General features: G+C 39.4%; 1 protein-coding gene and 1 pseudogene across 2 annotated transcripts in view; one reads left to right on the forward strand and one right to left on the reverse strand.

The window, feature by feature from the left end:
• Positions 1 to 5,238, forward strand: part of TCEAL8 (transcription elongation factor A (SII)-like 8) — a 21,523-nt gene extending 16,285 nt beyond the window's left edge. Inside the window, exons 1-3 of one of the 2 annotated variants that reach the window (XM_008591056.1) lie at positions 3,042 to 3,152; positions 3,573 to 3,645; positions 4,239 to 5,238. In XM_008591056.1, coding sequence (XP_008589278.1) covers positions 4,281 to 4,631 — 351 coding nt within the window. In that variant the 5' untranslated portion in view covers positions 3,042 to 3,152; positions 3,573 to 3,645; positions 4,239 to 4,280 and the 3' untranslated portion in view covers positions 4,632 to 5,238. Of the gene's footprint in view, positions 1 to 3,041; positions 3,153 to 3,572; positions 3,646 to 4,238 lie in introns of those variants that run through there. The other variant, XM_008591057.1, reaches the window with a different exon arrangement.
• Positions 5,239 to 12,713: 7,475 nt separating this feature from the next.
• On the reverse strand, positions 12,714 to 13,787 carry LOC103606466 (annotated as a pseudogene).
• Between the last annotated feature and the right edge of the window lie 11,057 nt (positions 13,788 to 24,844).

Here is a 24,844-nt window from a genome sequence, read left to right on the forward strand (position 1 = left end):
AAAAAAAAAAAAAAAAAAAAAATAGCTCCATACACGTACATATTACTCTTACGTATATATGCATGCAACTCATTTATTAACTAGTTCGAATTTTTCTGGCATAAACATGGAATGATCTATTTTTTTTTTTTTTTTTTTTTTGTGGCTGGCTGGCCCAGGGATTGAACCCTGGACCTTCGTGTTATCAGCACCATGCTCTAACCAACTGAGCTAACAAGCCAGGCACCTTGGAGCTATTTTTTAAATAGTGTTTTGCCACATTTTTTTGCTCAAAAATCTAGCTTTAGTATAAGTCCATGTCACCAAAATTTTTTCACAGTGTGGATAATTTAACTATTTCCATATTAATGGAAATTTTAATTGTTTCCACCAACTTGACATTTCAACATAACGGTAGTTACAAAGTTGAACCAGAAGGGCCGGCCCATGGCTCACTCGGGAGAGTGCGGTGCTGATAACACCAAGGCCACGGGTTCGGATCCTATCTAGGGATGGCCAGTTAGCTCACTGGCTGAGCGTGGTGCTGACAACACCAAGCCAAGGGTTAAGATCCCCTTACTGGTCATCTTTAAAAAAGAAATTAAAAAAAAAAAAGTTGAACCAGATATTCATCCCTATGACACTTTCGGACTAGTGAGGGATATAAAGTAGTAAGCCAACAAAACTGGGTGAAAGCATTAGGATAGGTAAATACAAGGTCTAAAGGATCATTTAGCACAGGCAACTAATGCAGAATCAAGAGATCAGTGAAGGCTTCCTTTCCATTATAAGTTTAATTTTTAAAAGCACCTGGCCTGCAGCAACAGCACCCCATACAACTGTGCTTCTGCACAGGAAAAAAGCTGCCTGACCAAAGCCATGGTACAGCTGAGGCATGCCTCCCCACCAATCCAGCAAGATGCTCTACATAGATCTCAAGCCTTAAGTAAAGCAATTTCAAGTATCTTGCTGAAATAGATCTTGATCATACATATTAAAAGTCTGAGCAGACTAACTCAGGGACATTTGAAAAGGCAGTGGTTATAACATAGTAGTTCAGTTGCACAGCAATTCATAAGTATTATGCCCTGGATAACTAGAAACTCTTTACCACAATCATCTACAATGTGTGCAGTATTTAGCTCTGAGTTCAGGCAGTGGGCAGAAATATGTGAAAGAGATCCTAAGTATCACAGAAGCAGTGCTTCAAATTAAGTTCTTTTACCTGGATTTGGCCAGTGGCTATTCTGAATAGTTTGCAGAACGTGTGAAACTTATCCATGTCAAATTTGCAGGACATGCCATTATGTCAGAGAATGTGGTGACAGGAGAGATGATAGAAAAGTTTATTCTTTCTGGAGCACAATTTAAGTGGAAATCAGGCCAGGTTCTGTGTGTACCACTTGCACCAAAACACGGGTGAACTACCCTCAGCTGTGCAAAGTGATGGAACGTGCTGAATCTACTTGCTCTCCGAAGGGGTGAAACATCTCAGATAGAGGCTGCTAGTTATATTTATATTAAAAACTCTCTCTCAAATAATAGAAAATGTATCCCTCAAATGTGGAATAAATTCTTCATGCTTAAATATCAATTATATAACATTAAGCCAACAAAAATATTTCTTCCAAGATTTCTTCTCTCTGGTGGGCTCTATTGTTAATGGAGATCCTGCTGTGACCAACATAAACAACGGATCTCCCTCTGTCACTTTCTCCTGACTCTCTAGCTGGCTTCACTGGCCAGATTACCTTTCCAAGCATCCCCATACCTCCAAGTACTCGTGGATTCTGGATTGCAGGGGTTTGAGTTTCCTTTTAAAATTAGTGGGGTTTTGGGGGTGCTTTTTTTACGGCAATGATGTTCTCTCTGCTTTCTGATCATAACAATTATGCGTATTGATAGTACTTTTTTTTAAATGAAACACAGTGAATGATACCAGAATATCTCTAGAGTGCCATAAATGAATAAAAATTCTACCTGCCAAATAGCCTCACAGTCAATGGTGAGATTCAGGGAACTCTCTCCTTTCTGAATGTTTCATGAGGGAATGAGAGTTACTTCCCAACAAACGTATTTTTTTCACAAAACCAAAATATTTCCCCAAAATTTTGGAACTCAAATTTTTTTGAGTTCCAAAAACAATTTTTACTCAGTGGAAAGCAGGCTTTTCTGTGGACTCAACTGATTAACAAGGCACTGGACCCTACAGAGAACATGAGGGGAGGAGAACTGTCTAAAACCTTCATTTGAAAACCGACTAGAAGCTTCATTTGGAACGGATTGATGACCAGGAGTCATCAACGAAAAAGTCAGACATCGAACATTTGATAACTTGAATTCAGCGAGAAAGAGAAAGAGTAGTGGATTACTTACACAAAACTGCAAACAAGAGAAAACCGGGCCTCTTTGCACGGATTATTTTGGGAGTCAATTCTTTAAAGGTACCATTTTTGTAAGATTAAAAAATATATATAACACATCAATATGTTGTGAATACTGTCGTTTCATTTGTACATTTTAAAACTTTTCCAAAGTCTTAAAAATGGATATAACTAAATTAATTTGTCCTTCACATTGTTAAATATTGCTTATGAGGCATCCTTTTTTTTAAATATCACTTTTTAAAAGTATAATGATTATTTATAACATAGAAGACACAGAAAAATATTCAAAAGGACTAGTAAAATCCCATATTCTCACCCCTAGATTCTTTTCCGGCCCCCTTTCCCCGCATTTTCGCCCATTTTAATGCTGGATAAAATTTCAGGGAAAATGGACTGTAGGGTCTTGGGGGAGGTGAGGTGGGTGTATAGGGAGCAAGGGAGAGAAAGATAATTCCTCCAAAGAAAGAGAAATGGTCGATTAATCCTAAAAGGCTGATCCTCCCTAGTAATCTGAGAAAGGTGAATGTATACTCCAGGGCGAAGGTACCAGTTTTATTGTTTCGGATTGACAAATACGAAAAAAGATTGACAGTATCAAGTGAGAAAATGCACGGGGCGGGCTGCAGTGTTAAGGGGAGGGGTAACTGAGCATTCTAGCTCACGGATGACGAGGCCCTCACGTGACCAGGAGTCGACGTGTGCAGAAGTCCTTACAGTCCAGGGCCTGTTTCCCTGTAGCAGCTCCCTATTGCTGGAGCAGGAGAAAAGTGCTCCGGATCCTGCCAGGTCAGTATAAAAGGTGGGCTCTAACTTGGAGACCCTGGGGTCGAGGAGGCAGAGAGCAGAATGCAGAAGGGGCTGGCACTGCTTTCCGTACACTAATGGTCCTCCGAACTCCCATTTTGTGCAGGAAATCTGGGGGATGTTTGGTGGGGTGGTGGGGAGTGGGGGTGGCGGGTGGAGGTTGAAGAGGGAGAAGGGTAGGTAATTAAGGGTCCGGAGAGAGAGACCTGTAAACCATGTAGAAAAGACTTGCCTCTCCCACTCCCTGCTTGCAGGGAAACGGTGGGCAGGGGGGAGGGCGGTGTTGTCCTAATAGGAGAGAGAGGTTGAGGGCGTGGGAAACTTTACCAAGGCCTAGAATCATGAAAGGGACCCGTGATCTGGGTACTAGCTTGCTTACCAAGCACTCCTGTCTGTCTGCAGGACTCTTGGTCTTTTGGGTGCGACACAAATCGAGGTGAGGGAAGAGGGAGGAAAATCCTCTGGATCCCTGCAGGTCAGTGTAAAGGTGCAATTGCTTTAGGTTCCTTTTGGTTGGGAGTGGAGGTGTGGATGACACCAAAGCACATCCCGGGGTCGCTGCAGCCTCTCCCCATCCTGATTGAGCGCCAGAGGCCTGTCCAGAGCCTGCAGCGGAAGTGGGATGGGGGAGGGGGAGGCTGAAGAGACGTGGAACGGGGAGGGGAGGACAGAGACTGGACCAGCCATCTCAGGTGAGAGGCAGGGGGTGGAGATGGCTTGGGAAAGCCTCAGAAGGCGGGAGTGTTGGAGACTAGAGGCGAGGAAAGGGTTAATTGCTTCGGAACTGCTCCCATTTCAGCGCTAGGAGAGGCTTGTAGCAGAGCCTGCTGGGAAAATGGTGGGCTGGAACGGGAGGAGAGAAGATGGAGCTGGAGAGCAAGGGGGAGGGAAGGGAGGAAGAGCAAGGGGTGGAGTCAGGGGAGTTCTGAGCCTGAGGATCTAGTTTTCTAATTAGAAAACTTTTGACAATTAGGGACCTGATTCAGAAAAGTCCAGTCTCTGTGGGAACCCATACTCTGCTGGTCTGTTTGCCTGGCACCTAGTCGTCTGTCTTGTCTTGTTTTCTAGGATTACTTTATTCAAAAAAAGAAATAATAAAAAATACTCAACATGCAAAAGTCTTGTGAAGAAAATGAAGGAAAACCACAGAACATGCAAAAGGCTGAGGAAGACCGCCCTTCAGAAGATGTACCACAGGAGGCAGAAGGAAATCCTCAGCCTTCCGAAGGTGTAAGCCAGGAAGCAGAAGGAAACCTTAGCGAAGGGCAGACTCAACCTGGCCAGGGTTTTAAAGAGGACACTCCCGTTAGGCATTTGGACCCTGAAGAAATGATAAGAGGAGTAGATGAGTTGGAAAGGCTTAGGGAAGAGATAAGAAGAGTAAGAAACAAGTTTGTGATAATGCATTGGAAGCAAAGACATTCACGCAGCCGTCCTTATCCTGTGTGCTTTAGGCCTTGAATCCTTTTTGGTCTGATATTAAAATCTGGCCCCTGCTTTCTTTCTGTTAGCATTTTCTAATGTATCTTTGACCTTCATTTTACTTTTAATCATCTGGTGCAATTTTGTTTTAGGTAGTTTCCTTGTTACCAGCATCTCATTGGATTTTGGATTTTGACCCATTTTCCAGGTTTATTTTTCATTCAAGAAATTTCACACATATGCATGGAAATATGTTCATTCCGTATTGTAAAGTAAAACATAACAGGTTGTAAAGCAGCGTATTTAGTATCAGCTCACATATGTAGGATAAAATTTCAAACTGTGTGTGTGTGCGTGTGTGTGTACATACACACATATATCAAAAACTTAATCGTGCTTATGTCTGTGTGAAGTTTGTTTATATTCTGTTGCTTTTTGCTTATATGTATTTTTTAATGAACAGGTGTCTCACACACAAAAAAAGAATTAAGTTCTTTTTTTTTTATGTCTCAATTTGCAACCAGCTTATAAGGGCAACGGGGGCACCTAAACTTGATAAATGAACTATTAAAAAAGTAATGTAAACCTCAAATTACCTCTGGATCTCATAGCCAGAGGAATAAAACTGGCAATTATTGCAGATTCACACGTTTAAGACTCAATCTTTTCATGGGGAAAATATTTGCCTCACAGTGCTGCTGTGAGGAAGAAATGAGGCAGTATCTGAGCTGTGCATGGTGGGATGTTGTTCCCATATGTGCATACAGAACCCCAACTTGCTATAGAACCACCAGTTATTTAAGGGAGGGCGTGGAGTGACTCAACCTGTGTTCAGGGACCAGTCCAGTGGGCAGACGTGAGGACTCCCATGCCAGTCCTCTGCTGTTAAGCCTACCCCTGTTTCCCCCACTGGGTCCCTCCATGCCTGCTGGGCACTGCTGCCTCTTCTGCTGGGTCCTTTGCTCACTGTTGCTAGTGCCCTGGGGTCCTTGAGAGCTAAAACCCCACTGAGTTTCCTGGCGTCCGTGGTGGGTTGAACTCCCACTCTGTCTTCTAAAGCCTCTCTCTCTGCTTTATAATGACAATTAATACAAGTGGGACTGCTCTAGGGTTGCTTGGGCCACAATATTTTGCACCGTCCTTAGCAAAACAGTCCCTTGTGTTTTCAATCACAGGACCCTTCTTCACCATAGGAGTAAAACATGAATAGTTTATTTAGGAGTTGTTCCAGTGTATAACTTTGAGTGAAGGACATGTTGTAGTCAGATTTGCTGCTCTAAGTCTAAAGGGTAAGGTTTCGTTCTTCTCTGGTGAGATGATTTCTTCCTGAAGGCTCCTGGCAGGCCTACCTTACTGGTTCAGAAGACTCTTGGAGGACATGTGTAAATTGCACAAAGTGATGCAGGCAACAGATCTAAGAAATAGCCCTCTTCATGCCATCCTATCCCCTGTTAAATTGTGTAAAAACAATTACAAACTTGCAAAGGCACTAAGAACGTTATAAATATACTTAAAGTAGAATGGCTACCATATAAATGTTAGGGATTATATGTCCCCTGTAGAACAAACAAAAACTATCTTCTCCTGACATCCCCATATACTTGTATGAACAGACACACTGTGTTTTAACATTTAATTGATTTTTTGATTGATTATTACTGAGGAGCCAGCAAGTTTTTTCATATTTTGTTACTGACTGAATAATCTTCTACAAGTCCTTTTAATTCTCTAGAGTTATGACAAGCAATTCCAAGAAGAAACAGGGCAGATAATGAATTGTACTCCAAATGTTTTATCCATAATCACCTGCATCAGAAATAGCTGGGGAACATCTTGAAACTGCTAATTTCTGGGCCCCACATGAGACTCACTGATCTACACTCTGGAGATGGGCTGTAAAAGTGACTGCTAACAAGCTCCTCCTGGTGATTATGATACACATGGAAGTATGAGGACCACTGGTATATACAGTATGCTTTTTATTTTTACAAATATGTACCATAAAATAATTAGGAAAAAAATATTCGTGAATGCTTACTGAAATTCGGGAAGTAGAAGGCCTACACATTTATTTTTTTTTAAGTATGCATTTTTAAAGGAAAAGATTGACAGATGTATATATAAAAAATTTTAAAGATTCCTTTTAACAAAGACAAGATAAAAAGCCAAGGGAGGGAATGTAATAAAAGATGCATTTTTCTTGACTGAACACCATGTTTAGCCATGCATTCCCTCCTTCCAATAGGAATAAAATGCATCAGAAATAAATTCTGAGTCCTCTTTCTGTGATCAGCTCACTGTTTTGTGATCACAGAAAGAGGACTCAGAATTTATTTATTATCAGCTCACAAAACAGTGAGCTGACCCTGTGTCCTTGGCTTTGTTTTTGTTTTTATTTTTCACCATGTGATGCCATTTTGGGACCTCTTCATGTCTCCAGACAGTTCTTCAAGGTTGTGGCGGCCTGATTGACGTTGATCAGACGGGAATTCCTGCTGGAGTGAGATGAGGTTCCAGGGGTTCACCGTGCCAGTTTTTCAATACAGGATAAATCCATCCTCCTGGAACTCAGAGAGGTGATGCTCAGGCAGGATGTGGAAGGGCTCACCTGGGCCACACTCCTCTCCAGGTGGGTCTGCCTCTGGTTTCTGTGCCCTAGCCGGCAGCAGGCAGCAGGCCCTCTCAGGCTGATGGCTGGGCTATCCTGGACAGACACGCCTGGAGGAGGACAACTATCCCATTGCAGGTCAGAGCATTTTGCCTTTCAGTCCTGTTCCCTTTCTCTTTTGGGGAACGTTTTTTAGGGGGGAAGATAATGCCCCAAAGCTTCCTAACTGAAACATTGGTTGGGATAGTCTTCGGGCAAGCAGATGTCTGAACTGGGTCTAACCAGGTAACTTGGGGTTGAAGCAGAGAGGCAGACCCTTCTCTCAGAGTCCAGCGAAGTATCCTCCAAAACAATTGAGGCAAAAATGGGGTTAGACAGCAGACAAGATCTCACCCATCCCTCTCCTACCCACCTTGCTGAGACTCCCAGAGGGCCTAGGATGTGCCCTGGCCTGCTTAGATGGTTCTCTGATGACTTTTGTTCTGTGTCTGCCTGGTGCAGTGCATGAGATCTGAGTCAGCCCAGGCACAGAAGTACAGGAGACCCCAGGTAAAGGGAGCTTGCAAAGATGTGTGGTCCTACAACTCAGGAAAAAAGAGGAGCCACCTTTTGTGTGAACGCCCCCGTGCATTACAAGTCCAGTCCATAACTTGAGGGCCAGGACAGTCAAGCTGTGCATGGGTGTGGAAATGCTTTTTAAGGCATCTATGGTGGAGAACACAATGAATTGTGAGCCTTGCCTTTCAGGTCTGCCATCTGAGGAAGCATTACCACATTTCTGACATCCTAAAGGATTTTTGGGGCAATACAGTAAAGATGAAATTAAAATCCTTGGGTTTAAGAAGTCAAAGTGGTTAAGCGTATGGCTGCAGAGTCAGATAAACCTGCATTCCAGTCTGGGCTCTTCTCCTTACTGGTATATGAGCTTATATAAATCACTCATCCTCTTTCTTGTAGTACACCTACTTTCTTGGAGACCAGGGCATTTGTGGTGTGCCCAGACATAAGACACTTAGATGAAACAGAAAATTTTCTCTCCACCACCATCATTACTGTCATCACCACTATAACCAAGGAATGGTTCTGGGCACTTTGCCTTTCATTCCTTTCCCCTTTCTCTTTTGGGGAACATTTTGTGGGGGTAGATAATCCCCAAATCTTCCTAACTGAAAACATTGGTTGGGATAGTCTTTGGGCAAGCAGATGTCTGAACTAGATGTCAGTGGATTCTGGATGGGCTCAGGTCACATACTGTGAAGGTTTGACGTAATCAGTTACCAAGCCCTGGGAATCTGTCATCTAAAAGAGTAGACCCAGTATAACAGGAAATCGCTGGCTAGAAATGGAATTTCTGCTTATACGAAGTGCAAGGTCTGATTGTTTTATTCATCTATAAAATGAATATAACCATATATATAAGCCACAAAACTGGGCTGTGGGAAGTAAAAGCAGAAAACCACATGAAATGTCTGGCATATAATAGGCCTTCAGAGAATATTAGATCTGCACTTATCATTATCATCAGTGTCATCATCATCACCACCACCATCATCATCATTATCAACAGGGAGTGATGTTAAGATAATACTCAAATAGGAACTCTAAAAGCCTGTGCTTCTTTGGCCCTATCCTACCCTTCTAAAACAAAAGCTGAAACTCCTTCCTTTCATCCAACCTTTTCCCTCGCATAAAAGAAGCAACATCTACATAAGGAAAATAGAATAACTCATTCATTTGGAATTGTAAAAGCAATAACTGAATTCTATATACATGTACATTATTTGTGCACTCTGGTTCTGTTTCTGTATTGCAGAATGAGAAACAAATTATTTTCATATTCCATGAAATTTGAAATCATGAGGAAAATTTTACTGTCATGAATTACAAAATATGATGTAAAAATATGTCACTGATGTGGAAAGCTGTTCCTGACATACCGTTTCATGAAAAAGCCAATTGTAAAACACACACACACACACAAACACACAGGTTAAGGATAAATATCAAAATATTTGAAGTGAACATTTCTAGGTGACATTATATGGGGAATTTACAGCTTCATCTTTAACCTCCTCTATATTTCTAATTTTAATTTTTTTTCAATGAGCATGTGAAGCTTTTACAATAAGAAAAAATTCATAAAGGTGAAAACAGTATAATTCCATTTCTCCTTTATTTTTTAGCTGATATAGAGGCTGTGGGTCCTTTCAATTCCTTATTTGCTTTCTTTTTCATCTTACTTCTGAGAAAAATCTGGCATAAGTGTCAGACTTCTGTGAGTCCTGGCTGGGAAAGTTCCCTTGTCAACTAAGTTTATGCTGTAGTTCTGTCTTTGGTCACATGGTGGCATTTCATAACTACTTTCTGAATATGAGGGTACTCCACTTTTTTGTGTGTGTGTGTGGCTATCCAGTAGGGGGATCTGAACCCCTGACCTTGGTGTTACAAGGCTGTGCTCAAACCAACTGAGCTAACTCGTACTTCAAAAAGTTTGTGGGGAAAATAGAATTAAAAGATAATACAAATCTTTCAATGAACTTTTTGCTGTACCTTCATATTCTCCAATGAAGTTACATTAATTTTACAAAAATAAAATAGTAATAAACATGACTCAAAGAACATTATGAAACAGATTCCTAATTCTGCTTAAAAATATATATGTATAGAAAAATACTGGAAGTATATGCCTTCAGTTGCATTTGCTAGAGGATTTCAAATTCACATTTTATTTACCTACTCATTCAGCAAATATTTACTTGAAGCCTACTATGTGTAAGGCTCTGCTAGCCAAAGTCCATTTACTCATCCCAGACCTTTCTCCTGAGACCCTATATTCAACTACCTGCTAGAATTGACCACTTGGACCTAAATAAATATCATCCAACCATATGGACATGATCCTGCATGGACACATACTCATCAGTTTTAGCCAGTCTATCCCTTAATCCTGTAGGCTCTTTATTAAAGTGAAGGCAGTATTTAAAAAGCAGGGAAAGCACAGGGTTTAGAGTCAGAAAAATCTGTGCTGAAACAGTCATTTTTTAAAATTTCAGAACTACCAGGAAGTCGATTTAAAATATCAGGTTTTTTGTCTCAGTACTGGACAGATAATCTAGGCAACAAGCCAAAGAGAAACAGTAATCGACCATATAGAGAGAACAAATCTATGGTTATTAGAGAGGGGAGAGGAAGGGGGGAACAGGGGAAGGAGAGGGACAAGAGGAGAGATTGGATAAGAGGCATAAAGAATAAGTATGATTTGTGATAATGAATATACTAATAAAAAATATATTTTAAAAATATCAGGTTTTAAATACAAGACATACCTATACTCTCTAGGGTTGAGAGTCAAAATCTCCATTGTGCATGTAACGGACATTGATGTAGATGATTTCCAAGATCTGCTTCTTTAGTTTTCTACATTCACTGAGCTCCTGCTAACTTCCCTGTTCCTTGGCTAGGTACTGAGACATAGCATATAAAGTAAGGTCCTGCCTTCATGATGCTTATATTCTGATTTACAGTCTCTTTTTTAAAATGTGGTAAAATTTACACACAGGGAAATGCACAAATCTTAAGTATGCAATTAAATACAATTAAATGAGTGTAAAATAGGACATTTCCATTACTCCAGAAAACTTCCTTTTCCTCTTCCCAGCTACCTCCCCACCAGTAACCACTCAGGTTATTTGTATTAATTTATATTACCTTTATCTATTGTAGAAATTCAGATAAATGGAATCATACAGTATGTATTGTGTCTAGCATCTTTCACTTAATATAATGCTTTTAAGATTCATCCTTATAGTGTGTATATAGGTAGTTTATTCTTCTTAAATTATTGCTGTATAGTATTTCATAGTGTGAATACACAATTTGTTCATACATTTAGATGTTGTAGGACATATGAATTGTATCCATTTTTATATATTATAAATACAACTATGAACATTCTTGTATAAGTCTTTTTGTGCATATATGTTTGCATTTCTCTTGGGAAATACTTAGGAATTTCCTGGGTCATAGAAAAAGTGAATGTTTAATTTTATATAAAACTGTCAAGCAGTTTTGTAAAGTGGTTGCACCATTTTATACTCATACCGGTAATGTTTGAGAGTTTCACTTGCTGTACATTCTCACCAAAATATCAATGCCATGTTTAAATAAGGTCTGTAGGTTAGATAATAGTATTATATCAATGTTAATTTTCTCTCTTTTATGAAGTTAAAATTTTATTTATGACCAGAATGACATAAAAGATTGGTTTTCTATGCTTCCAAAAGAAAAAATAATGAAAATTTTTCAGTTGGTCTCTGGAATCTCTCTCATTCCCTACATACTGCAAACTTACTTTTCTTGTTCTTAACTTTTTCTGTACCTGTGGGAGCTGCAGTGCTATCAATGAGGAGTGTCACAGAGCTTGGCAAGAAATGTCACATCAAAGATGGGCAGCCTCAAACTAAACCAAGCAGGGCTTATTTCCAAAGGCAATCCTTCATTTTAAGACCTCTTAAGACTGTGGCCTCTGCCACAGTCACAGTCAGGGAAACACCCCAGTAGAGGCAGGGCACCCAGCACAGCTATTTCTACATGGGTAAACCCTGAAAATGTTAAAAGTATTGCAGGTTCTTCACAAGTTTTGACTACCTCACTGTGCAAACCCCCTTAATATGGGCCATGGAAAGAGAATTTTAAGAGACAAGAGCAGAAAGGTCAGACCTAACCCCACAGAGGACTTGGAAAGCTTGGAATTTATAATCTAACTAAAAGTTATAACTTGGTCTTTTGCCCCACTTGTACTTTCTTAATTATCAATCATACAGTGGACTTCTACGACACTAAACTGTACATTTTTGAAAAGGTTCTCTGGCTCTTTGGACTTCACACTTCTCAGCAACACAGTTAGACCCTGCCATATCTTTGGAACAAGAGTTACTAAAATCACGTAATTCCAAAGAAGCTTTATTGATCTAGTCATTCTTTTTTAAAACATAGCAATCTTACTAGTGGATTCAGTGCCTTGAGTATCCATTAGTTCTTACCTTTAAACGATGTAAAAAACATACCCTTAAAATATCTTCTACAGTAACAGATGTTTCCACATAAAATTTATAACATGTAAGCCTAGTTCTTATTTTCTCTTTTCCAAGTACTGTTGCTTGGACACTCTTCACTAACTCCCCCCTTTCATTAGGAAAATACCACCTTGATGCAAGAGAGCATGTCAAATGAATACCCTGAACATCCCTTCACACTGATTTTGGTCACTGAGGTACTTACAAAGCGTACCTGAAATGTGTATGTGTCACCTCCCATGCAGTTAGACACACACAGTGGAGCTCTTTCACCCAGCCTTGAGGGCCACACCCAGATATGGCTCTCTTGGGGTATGTGGTGGTTTAGAATTGAGAGATTCATGTGGACTTCTCTGTACATTCTTCATCATTTGGGCATGATACTGTGGTCACATAAGGCTGGTTTTCAAGTTGCAGGTTTTACTGATTTTAAAGATTTCAAGACCCTCCAGTATCATCAGTCTCTGGTTGAGTTTGTTTTGTTTTGTTTTTTTAAATTTCAATTCCTTTCTCTTCTAACTTCCTCTTTGCACAGTCCTGACATGCATTACACAATAATGTGATGCTGTCCACTCAATCAGCATCTGGACTTTGCTGTTTGTAGATCTGACTGGCAAGGTCTTCCACATATCCTGGAAAATAGTCAAAACAGTCCCCATAGTATACTGCTTTAATTCCATGCAAAAGCATGTCTGCTTTGATGCTTAAAGAAATGGCCTTCATTCTCCTTGAGCACAATCACGTAGTCCTCTAAATCTACCTCATTTGGCACTGAGTAAAGGAAGAGAGCTTGGAACACCTGATCACAAGGGGTCTCTCCACAGCCCACAGAAAAGAGTTGGTGCAATATAAGTTCTGGAGGACTTCCATTACTTCTGGGTCTTGAGTGACGTCTTTATACACCAATGGATCCAATACCATCCTACAGGGGTCTGTATATAAGTCATTAACATGAAGAATTCCATAACTGATGTGTCCTCTTGCCCACTAAAGGACCTTAGTCTTGCCCTTCAAGTCCAAAGACTCCATGGGCTTGTTCTGTTGCTGGCCAAAGATCTCCAGCAGGTTGTAGTTGGTGCTCAGGACAATGGTGCCCCTTTCCATCAGGCTGAGGATCGACTGCAACACCAGAAGGTTCTGGATTTGCTGCTCCAGGTTGTCAAAAATCTCCATCAGGTGGTCCTGGAAGAAGTTGGGCTTGGTGTTGCCTGTATGAGGTTACATCTTCAGGATCAGATCATGGCCAACAACCAGCAGGTCCCAATCCTTCATCACTTTTCTCCAGAACTCAACAACATCCCCTGGGTGAGGCACCTCCAGCTACTCTGCAATCTCAATGAAGGCCTCAATGCAGCTTCTCCACAAGCAGAGGGTGGGGATTCTTGGGACAACTGTTGCACTGACTCAAGTTCCGATGACCAGCAGTTCCTGAGGCTGTTTCCGGATGAGGCTTTTAAAAAACTTTCTTGATTTTTGTTCACTTCTATTTGTTGTCTCTTCCACTGAATCCATCTGTGAAGCCCAGAGGTTTAGAGTGGGACCAGCTTGGGCTCAGATCCAGTGAGGACCTGTGACTTCTCTGGTAGGTATCCATGCCCCTGTTTCCCTCTCTGTAAAACGGGTTGATCTTACTACCCATCTCTGGGAGTTGTTGAGAGGACTAAATGAGGTCATGCGTGGGTGGGCTCAGCACATGAGTGGCAGCTGGATGAGTGTCCCCTAGTGATCTCACTCCAATTCTAAATTTTCAGAATGTGATCATTGTATTGTGGTTGTTTAGAAGAGTGTCCTTGTTGTTAGGAGATAAAATGCTGAGGTATTATAATGTTTACAGTTAGTTTTAGCATATTTTAGAGTGAAAAATATATATATATAGCAAAAGAGAGATAAAACAGTTGGCAAAATATTAACTGATGAATGTACTTTATTATCCTTGAAACATTTTAAAGTATTCACTTTATTATCCTTTGAAACATTTTGTAGGTTTGAATTTTGAAAAGGTGGCTGAATAAGAGTAAGTAAGCTTGAAGACTGACAAATTTGGCTCTATGCAAACATGAGATGATATGCAAACACTTTTATAGAGGAACACAAAGAGAGGGACAGGAGGCTGAACTCTGCTTCTGGCAATAGTTTAAGAAGTTGTTCCATAAGACATTATGTTGGGACAGATCACAACATGTGAAAGTTAAAATAGCAATATCTGTACATTGTAGATATGATCAGACTCCTGTGGGAGAAAGAGAGTCCAGGAGCTTGAGAACATCTATGTCCAATTAAGGTGAACTTAGAGCAACTGTAGAGGGTTAGGACAAAAAGGAGAATGTAGCTTAATAAGAAAACCCTAATTTGTTGTATCAGACCTTAATGTGGAAAGGTGATGTGCGAGCTGCTTTGCCAACAATGAGAGAACATATACATATTGTATATATATCAGGGAACGTTAAAAATCCTTTCTTCTAGCTATTTGAAATTATATAATAAATTGTTGTTAACTATAGTTACCCTACTGTGCTACAGAATACTAGAACTTATTCCTCCTATCTAGTTATAATTTTGTATCTGTTGACCAATCCGTCCCTATCCCCTCTCCCCTTCTCAGCCTCTAGTAACCACCATTCTACTCTCTATTTCTATGAGATCAACTTTTTTAGCTCACACATATGAGTGAGAACGTGTGTGTGTGTGTGTGTGTGTGTGTGTGTGTGTGTGTGTGTGTAAAAGAGACAGTCACAGAAACCAAGTTTGGCCCTGTCACATTCAACCACCATCTAGTGTGAAATGAAAACAGTAATCAGGAGCCCCAAAGCAAGTGTTCAGAGAGTGAGTGGAAGGAAACAGATATGGTACGAATAAAGTATCAGGTGGCATGAAAATGTAGGAAGAATGAAAGTAGAGCAAAATAATTCAAAGTAAGAGTAATGTATTCTGTACTTACACAAGGGCCAAAGGTGAAACTAGATTCATACTAGAAATATATAAGGGCTACAGTATAGTATTCTTTTGGGACATAAAGTTGCCCTCCAAGAGCCATATTTTCCTCTAATCTTCTATACGTTCTTCAAGTGGAGTTCATCTCCGATAACATCTAAAAGCGGATATGAGAATGTGTAGAAATGTTCTCTACAATTCAGTTTCTCTTTTGTCTTGGAGAATTCTGGTTTACAGAATGTGTATTTCCCAAGGATACGCTGACTTTATCAGGCTGTTTTAAGGATCATTGAATGTGACATCTTTCTAAATGGTATTCTGGAATCATCCTTTCATGGAATAGAGACAATACTTAGGTAGAGAGACCAGAAAGGAGGCTGTTTCAGTAGTTTAAAGGAAGTATAAATAGTACATAGCAAGTGCTTCATAAATGGAAAAATGCAACTTATTGAGGATTTAAGACAGCAGCAATATTTTTTTCTACTTTAATACCTACTTTGTTACCTAATGACTGTGACCACAATGCCACCACATTCCCTATTAAGATCTCTCTCTTTTCTGATCTCCTTAGAATTTTTAGGTGGCATTTACTTTGAAGTGGTTACATGGTTACAATGTAAATGATAAATTTTGCCATAATAGGAACATGAACTTAAACTGTTTTTCCAAAGTTTCTAAAGTTTCTAAAATATAATTTAAAACAATGACCAAGAAATGTGAAAGGAGTAATGCTAACATCGAATCTGGAGCTAGCGGAATGTTAAATAAAGGCCTTAAAAATATTTCCTCTCCCAAATGAAAATAGGTTTATTGCATTTATGATTTTTAAAGAAAGTATGAAGGAAAATATTGAGAATTAGTAAAAATCAGACTATAGATCCCTGCCACCTTGCATGAGAAAAGCAAGGTATTTGGTAGGTATTAGTTGCTGTGGATGGGGTGGAAAGGAAAGGCGGTGTCAGGAAGGGCAGGTTACCAAAAGCAAGGTCTTGTCAGAGTAAGAAGGGAGGATTGGGTGGATGGGGCGGGGTGTGTGTGTGTGTGTGTCTGTGTGTGTGTGTGTCTGTGTGTGTGTGTACTTTCCCTAGTAAACAGAGAAGGGCAAACTCCAACCATTAAGGCAGTAATGGCACTTGTGACCCCTCGGACTGTGGAGGAGCAGTGTGTGCTAGGACACAGTGCCCAGAGGTGTGCAGATGGGTCTCTGTAAGTGCATACAGGGCAAGAGTGTGGTGGAGGTTCCTGCAGCACTACCTGCCAGCCAAGACGTGGGGTGGAGACGTGAGGGTCCCTCTCGTCCAAGTCTTTTTCCTTTTGCAGCACTCCCATTTTCCCTTGAGGCAGGCTGTCATCTGGCCCAGAAGGGAAGGAGCAGGAAGACACTTCCCCTGAATGGAGCAGATCTGTGTGAGCAACTTTACCGGGAGGGAACTCTGCACTGGTGTTTGTAGTGTAAGGGGGTGTATGTGGAGGGGAAAGAGGGCAAAGTCTGAAGCTGATCCGGGTCTGTTTGCTCGACAACTCTTCAACATTTGGAGCAAAAATGAAGGGCCTTGGGATGAGGGAAAAGCTAGAGAAAGAGGGTCAGAAGGGAACACAGAGACCTGGGGATACTTTGTAAATAATGTGCTTCTTTTACACCCTGCCGGCAGGGAAGTAGTGGATAAGCACGGGTAGGAGGAGCCTTGAGATGAAGAGGGAAAGAGGTAAAAGAAATGGTGGTTACGTAGGGGGAACAGAAGTGGACAAATGGAGATTGAAAAACCATTAAAACTAATTCTCCTAATCCAATATAACGGGAATTTCACGGTCGGAAATGGGGGCGGGGCAGGGGCTGGAAGAACGACATTTGAGACTGGTGGAGGTTGGGTGGACAGTCTTGAAAGAGACCACTCTCTAGTCTGTCCACCAATCTCTTCAGCATGTCTATTAAGCATGTCTCAGCCCAAGAGGGGAAAAAGGAGGAGGAAACTGCTTGGCATTTGGGCAAGCTGCTATGTGCAGTGCTCAGAACTGGAACCCCTGGAGGTGGGGGTTATAGGGATGAAGATGGCATACGCCAGAACATAACTTGGAGGAGACACCGCTCCTACTTGCCCTCATTCCTCAAGGGAAAAGTGTCAAGGGAGAGGCCGGTTGAATGGCCTAAAGGAGAAATCGTTGAGAGAGACTAGGGGAATGTATATGCACCCTTATAGTATAGAGGAGACTCTGAGTAAATGAGAGGAAGGAAGAGAACTTTACACCCATTTCCCTGACTTGAGGAATCAGAGGGTGTTGGAATGAACGACACACATTCAGCATTTTCTCCTTCTTTTTCTTCAAGGAGTAATTGAATTCATTGAGAAAAGAGGAAAAACAAATCTCAACATGGAAAATACCCACGAGGAAAATGAAGAAAGGGTTCAGAAGTAGACGGAGAACTACTTTGGAAGAAGGTGAAGGCCAGGAAGCTAGAAGAAATAATAGCCAGTGGTTAAGATCCCCATACTGGACAGCCGCCTAAAAAAAAAGTTGCCAGGAAAAAGCACCGCCCATCCAAGAAAATAGAGGGGGCATTCCCCATAGGCATGTCAATAACAATGAAGGGGGAGGAGGTGGAGAACAAGGACGAGGAAGAGGGGGAGAAAAGATGTCTGGAAAAGATAAGAAAGTTTGAGAAATAAATTTACAGTAATGTATTAAACGCAAAGACAATCCAGGAAGTGGCCTTACCCCATTTAGTGCTTTTTGTCTTGAATTTTTTAATATATTATTAGATCCCCACTTTTATTTTAGGTTACATTTTCTTTTCTATTTTTTTTTTTTTAATTTTAAAATTTAATTGTACACATTTGTGGGGTACAGTGTGTTGTTTCAATACATGCATATATTGTACAATGATTTACTTAGAGTAGATAAGTTACATTTTCTAGTACCTTTACTCGTAGTACTTTTACCCTGATGGTACTTGTTTTAGATGTTCCTGTTATCACCGGTATCTCATTGCATTTTGTCTTATGATTCCATATGCAAGTCTGCATTTTAATAGGGGATTTCCTATTTGCATAGAAAAAAAGTTATATATATGACTTTTATATATGAGGGCACTTCAAAATATACGAGGATACTCCAAAAAGTTCATGGAAAGATTCATATTATCTTTTAATTCTATTTTTCCATGAACTTTTTGAAGTACCTCATATATACACACAAATATACATATATTACATATGTACATAGAAAAAAGCTGGAAAAGATGTACACAAAAAGCTTAATACTCGTTTCTAAGGGGAATATTCATGCAAAATTTTTAATTTTCTTTTGTAATTTTTGCATATCTGTACTTTCTCATTTTTCCAAAAGAGCATGTTTAATTTGTGTCACAAAAATGAATAAAGAGTTTAAAATTTTTTAAATTGAAAGTAACAGGTTCACTTATATACTTGAAAAAAATGTTTAAAAAGGATGATAAATTTCAAGTGATGTTTGAATCTCTAAGTTAGAAGCATAAATGAGGTAATTATTGCACATACATTACTTTCAGTCTTTTATGTGCTACACGGAGAAAATAACTCACAGTACTCCTGAGTACATCAAATGAAGTAATGAATATGAAATGAATATGAGCTGATTGACTACTTCCCTTCCCCAAACCCCAGCACACGCAGCCCCTCAGTTCCCTTCAGATTTCCTTCAGTTATTGCTGGGAGTAGCATCCAAGGTATATGCTTAGGAGCAAGTCCAGACAGCAAAGTCAACTGCTCACTCTTCCATCCTCTGATACTATGCCTCCCATTCCTTGGCCTTACCTGAGGAACTACCCTGTGCTGCTTGGCACTGCTGCAGGTGTGTCGGATCTTCAAGATGACACAAATCTTGCTGATTTATCTGGAGTACTTGGTGGGCAAAAGTCCCTCTATGTACCCACATAAGTATAGGAAATGCACTTCTTTCCACTTTAATATTATATTTCCCCAGACAGGTACTGCCCCAGTGTTGCTTGGGATCTGATGCATTACCAAGAAAATGTCATTTTAACTTATAGGCCCCTCCTTTCCATGATAAATGCATAGGGGGCTAGAATAGGAAATAAATTTGAGTGAATAGACACCATACTGTAGTGAGAATTGCTCCTACCCTGCCACTCTGCCATACATCTGTTTGACTGTTTCTTTAAGTTGAAATCGTCTCATATATACTCATATACTCATATATCATATGTGTGTGTATACATGTGCGTGTGTGCGTGCACATCCACGCACATTTTAAGAACTACTGGACTGAAATAGTACCTGGGAATTGGTAGGCACTCAATAAGTTTGTTGAATAATTTAATAAAATAAATAAATCTTAACAACCTTTTGAAATATATTAGAGTTATTTTTTTACAGATAAAAGCAACTGAGAAACAAAGAAGTTAAGTTTAATTGTACGAGATATGAACTGAACCAAATTTTTCTAAATTTAAAGTCACAGTTCTTAACAACTATGTCTTGCCACATCCTGAGTGCCATTTCAACGGCCTTTGCTCTTAGAAAAGGTGTTAACACACCCCAGGGTTTGAACATCTTTTACTATTAGCATGTTCAAATTTTCTTGTTCTTTTTTTAAACAATATTTTATTTTATTCTCATTTCATTTCATTTATTTTTGGCAGCTGGCCAGTAAGGGGATCCAAACCCTTGACCTTAGTGTTATCAGCACCGTGGTCTAACCAAGTGACTTTCTTTTTCTTTTTGCATAACCATGTGTTATTATTGTAGGGGCGCACGGAGGAAGGAAACATGCGAGACCCAGGCTAACAGTTCGCCAAGGAGGTTCCGCTTTATTCAAGGACTGCACGTACATTTATAGGGAGCTGCGTTCTGGGGTTGGATAGGGGGTGGACGGGGTGGTAGCTGATTGGACGGGGCTGGGCAGGAGGTGAGCCTTGACCTGTGACTGGCTGAGGTTTGGTGCGGGTGGGCTTGTTTACTGCAGAGAAGAACCCGGAAGGGCGCCATATTGCTAGGGTGTGTCCCTGTTCAGGTGCCCATGGGGTCCCTACAATTATTGTAATCAGAAAATTCCATACCAAATACTACAAATGCCTTAAAAAATAATATGATAACACATGTTAAAATACACATAAAGAATGCAAGGCAATATTTACAACATGTATTACAGATTTGGGTTAATAACCTTAATATTTGAGTAGCTCTAACAACTAAACAGAAAATGGGTAATGGATATGAAATTCACAATAAACAAGATATAAAAGGCCAATAAACAAATAGAAACTCTAACAATGGAAGAAATACAAATGAAAGCAAAAGAAATTCTTCCTTTGGCTATCAAACCAGAAAAGATTAAAAAGACTAATAAGATTCTGTACTTGTTTGGGTGTCAGTAAACAGAACTATCAACATGCTGCTGGTGGAAGTTTTGCATTCCCATCAACAATAAATTAGAGTTCCCCCTATTTCACATCCTCACCAGCATTTGCAATCGTGGAAGTTTTTTTCATTTGATCTATTCTAATGGGTGTGTACCGATATCTTATTGTGCTTTTAATGTGCATTTCCCTAATGACTAATAATACGGAACATGCTTTAATATATGCTTATTTGTCATCCGTATATTATCTTTGGTTAAGTGACTGTTCAGATATTTTGACAATTTTTTGAATTAAGTTGTTTGGTTTTTGTTTGTTTGTTTGTTTGTTTGTTTGTTGTGGATGGCCGGTACAGGGATCCAAACCCATGACCTTGGTGTTATAAGGCTGCACTCTAACCAACTGAGCTAACCAGCCAGCCCTTGAGTTGTTTTCTTTTGGTAGAATTTTAAGCGTTCTTTTTATACTCAGGATATGTCTTTCATATGTGACCTACAAATATTCTATCCCATTGAATCTCTTAACAGTGTCATTTACAGAACAAAAGCATTGATGTGGTTAAAGTACAATTTATTACTACTTTTTTTTTTTTTTTAGGGATCATGCTTCTGATGTCATAACTAAATACTCATTGCCAAAGCCAAGATCATACAGATTTTCTCCTATGTTTTCTTCCATGAGTTAAAAAGTTTTTGTTTTACATTTACATTTAATGTTTTCCACTTATACTTGATGCATTTACATTTAAATATATGATTCATTTTGAGTTAATTTTTCTATAAGTCATGCAGTATGATCAAAGTTCACTTTTTTGGATATGCACATCCATTTGTTTTGGTTTTATTTCTTCTTTGCCAATCTATATTTCTTGGGATCTTCTACATAGACAATCATGTCATCCACAAATAAGGAAAATTTTACCTTTACTTTTCAATCCGCATGCCTTTTATTTCTTTTTTTTTTTTTTTTTTTTTTTTGCCTTGTTGCACTAGATAAGACTTCCATCATGATGTTGAATAAGAGTGCTGAGAGTGGATAGCTTTGCTTTGCTCCCAGTATTGGGAGAAAGTATCTCTCACCATTAATATTATGTTAGCTAAAATATTATGCTAGCTATATATATATATATATATTGACCAATTTTCAAATATTGAACCAACCTTTCATTCTTGGGATAAACCCCACTTGCTTGTGGTAAGTTATGTTTTTTATATACTGAGAAATTGAGTCTGGCAATATGAGGGATATTTGTCTTAGTTGTCATTACTTGTACTGTATTTATCTGGTTTTCTGTCAGAGCACTGTAATGTTGTACAAGTAAAATCAGTTGGGATGTATTTTCTCCTTTTCTGCATTAAGTTTTCTATTGCTGTCATAAGAAATTACTGCAAACGTAGCATCTTAAACAATACAAATATATTGTCTTACAATTATCAAGGTCAGAAGTTCAGCATAGGTCTTACCAGTCAAAAACTAAAATGGTGGCAGAGCTGCATTCCTTTCTAGAGGCTCTAGAGGATCTATTCCTTGCTCATTCAGGTTGTTGACAGAATTCAGATCCCTGTGGCTATAGGACTGAGGTCCCTGTTTTCTTGCTATCTGTCAGCTAAGAAACATTCCAAGCTTCCAGAAGCCACCCATATTTCTTGGCTAATGAGCCTCTTCCTCCATCTTCAAACCCAACAATGACTGGTCAAGTTTTTCTTCCATTTTAAATCTCTCACCCCTCCTTCTTCCATCTTCTCTTTTTAACATACCTGGAAAACATTCTCTGCTTTTAAGGATTAGATTGGACCCAGCTGAATAATAAGAAAAATCTCTTCATTTAAAACCCTAATCAAATCAGCATAAAGTCCCTTTTTCCATGTGATGTAACATTCATAGTTCCCAGGGATTAGGTGTTGCTCTTTGGAGGATCATTATTCTGCTATCACATATTATATTTTCTGGAAGAGAGTGTGCAAAATTGGTGCTATTTCTTCTTTAAATGTCTGGTAGAATTTGTCAGTGAAACCATCTGGGTGTACAGTTTTGTTTTTGAAGGATTTTTTACAATGAACTCAGTTTTCTTAATAGTTATAGGGCTATTTGACTTATCTATTTCATCGAAGGTGTTCAAATTGGATGATATCTACTGGTCTATGTTCAAGTCAAGTGTATCTCTTCTCTGTCATCTCCATCCTTCCATTGAGCCCCTCAAATGATTTTTAAGTTTCAGTTATTGCATTTTTTTCAGTTTTAAGATTTCCAGAGATTCTTTTTTATATCTTCTACTTACTTGCTGATAATTTCCATTTAACTTGTTTTTCAAGAATGATGGCTGTTTTGAGCATTTTTATGTTAGCTGCTTTAATGTCTATCGGATATTTATAGCATCTGTGTCATCCCATCATTGGCATCTGTTGATTGTCTTTTCCAATGCTTTTTGAGATTTTTATGATTCTTTGTATGCTGTGTAATTTTGGTTTGTATACTGAACATTTTGAATATTATGTTATAAAATTCTAAGTCTTATTTAAATCTTAAAAAAAAAAGATGAGTCTTATTTACTACCAGTTTGGTGGTACTTCAAATTTTAGTGTTCTTCCCCAGTACACCTGCTATTTAATATTTACTTTTCAGAGACCTCAAAATCCTGCACCACACATTCTGTCTGGTTTTAATAGCTGTGTTCAGTACTAGAGAAAGTTGAAATCTGTTTATCCCATGTTACCTGGAACCAGAACTGTGCTGTAAAAATTTTTATACTGGGCCGACCCCATGGCGCACTCGGGAGAGTGCCGTGCTGGAAGCGCAGCGACGCTCCCCGCCGCGGGTTCGGATCCTATATAGGAATGGCTGGTGCACTCACTGGCTGAGCGCAGTGCGGGCGACACCACACCAAGGGTTGTGATCCCCTTACCGGTCACGAAAAAGACAAAAAATAATTTATACTTTTTTCTTTTTATATTTTGAAGAAAAATAGCAAACTTATAGAAAAATTGCAAGGAGCATACAGAGAGTTTTCTTCCTAGATTATTTGAGAATTAAGTTGCCACCCTGATGCCCCATCCACACAACATGAGGCAGAATTTTAAAATGGCCCCTATGACTTTCACTTCCTGGTGTTATTCCTATTATTATGTTACATTATAGGGCATCAGGGAGATTATCTGAGGAGGCCTAATCTAATCACATGGGCCCTTTAAAAAGAAAAAGTTTTATCTGGCTGATGGCAGAAAGGGAAGTCAGAGAGATCTGAAGCAAGGTAAGATTTGGATGCATCATCATTGCTGACCTTAAATATGGAGGGAGCCATGTGCAAGGACCAGAGAAAAACGTCTAGGAGCTGACAGCAAACTGCTATCAAAAGCCAGCAAAGAAATGGGGACATCAGTGCTACAACTGCAGGGAATTGAGTACTGTCAATGACCTGAATGAGCCTGGAAGGGAATTCTTGCCCTGAACCTCCAGATGACAGCCCAGGAAAGCCTTGTTTTCAGTCTTATGAGACCCTAAGCAGAAAACCAGCCAAGCCACCCAGAATACTGACATACAGAATTATGAGCTAATAATGGGTGTTGTTTTAAGCTGCTAAGTTTGTGATAATATGTTACATAACAATAGAAAACAAATATAACCCCAAATATCTTTGGCGTGTATTTCCTCCAAATATTTTCCTACATAACCACAATATAATGATCAAAATCAGAAAATGAGCATTAAAATATCACTGCTATTTAACCTCAGACCCCAATAAATTTTCACCAATTATTCCAACAATGTCCTTTAGAGCAAAAAGATCTAGTTCATAATCACCTGTTGCATTTAATTGTCATGTCTCTTTATTATCTTTCAGTAGAGAGTATGTCCTCAGTCTTTCTTTGACTTTCATGACCCTGCAGTCCACATATTTGCTACAATTTTCCTCAGTTTGGATTTGCCTGATATTTCCTCTTGAACAGATTCAGGTTATGCATCTTTATCAGGAATACCACAAAAATGATGCTGTAGTATTTACTTTCTATTCTATCAGGTAGCACACAATTTCAATCTGTTCTATTATTTATAATGTCATCTTTGACCTTTTTTTTTTATTTTGTCAATATACAATGTAGTTGATTATTATGTCCCATCACCGAAACCTCCCTCCCTCCTCCCTCTCCCCCTCCCACCCAAGTGTGTCCCCTCCATTTGCTTGTTGTAAGAACTTCAAAAAATAATAATAATAATAATAATAATTGTGGTTGTTATATCTTCCTCTCCCCCCCCCGGTTTTTTTTGTTGTTGTTGTTGTTGTTGT

This window comes from Galeopterus variegatus, unplaced genomic scaffold, assembly GCF_000696425.1.
Source record: "Galeopterus variegatus unplaced genomic scaffold, G_variegatus-3.0.2 Scaffold6600, whole genome shotgun sequence".
Classification (NCBI taxonomy): domain Eukaryota; kingdom Metazoa; phylum Chordata; class Mammalia; order Dermoptera; family Cynocephalidae; genus Galeopterus; species Galeopterus variegatus.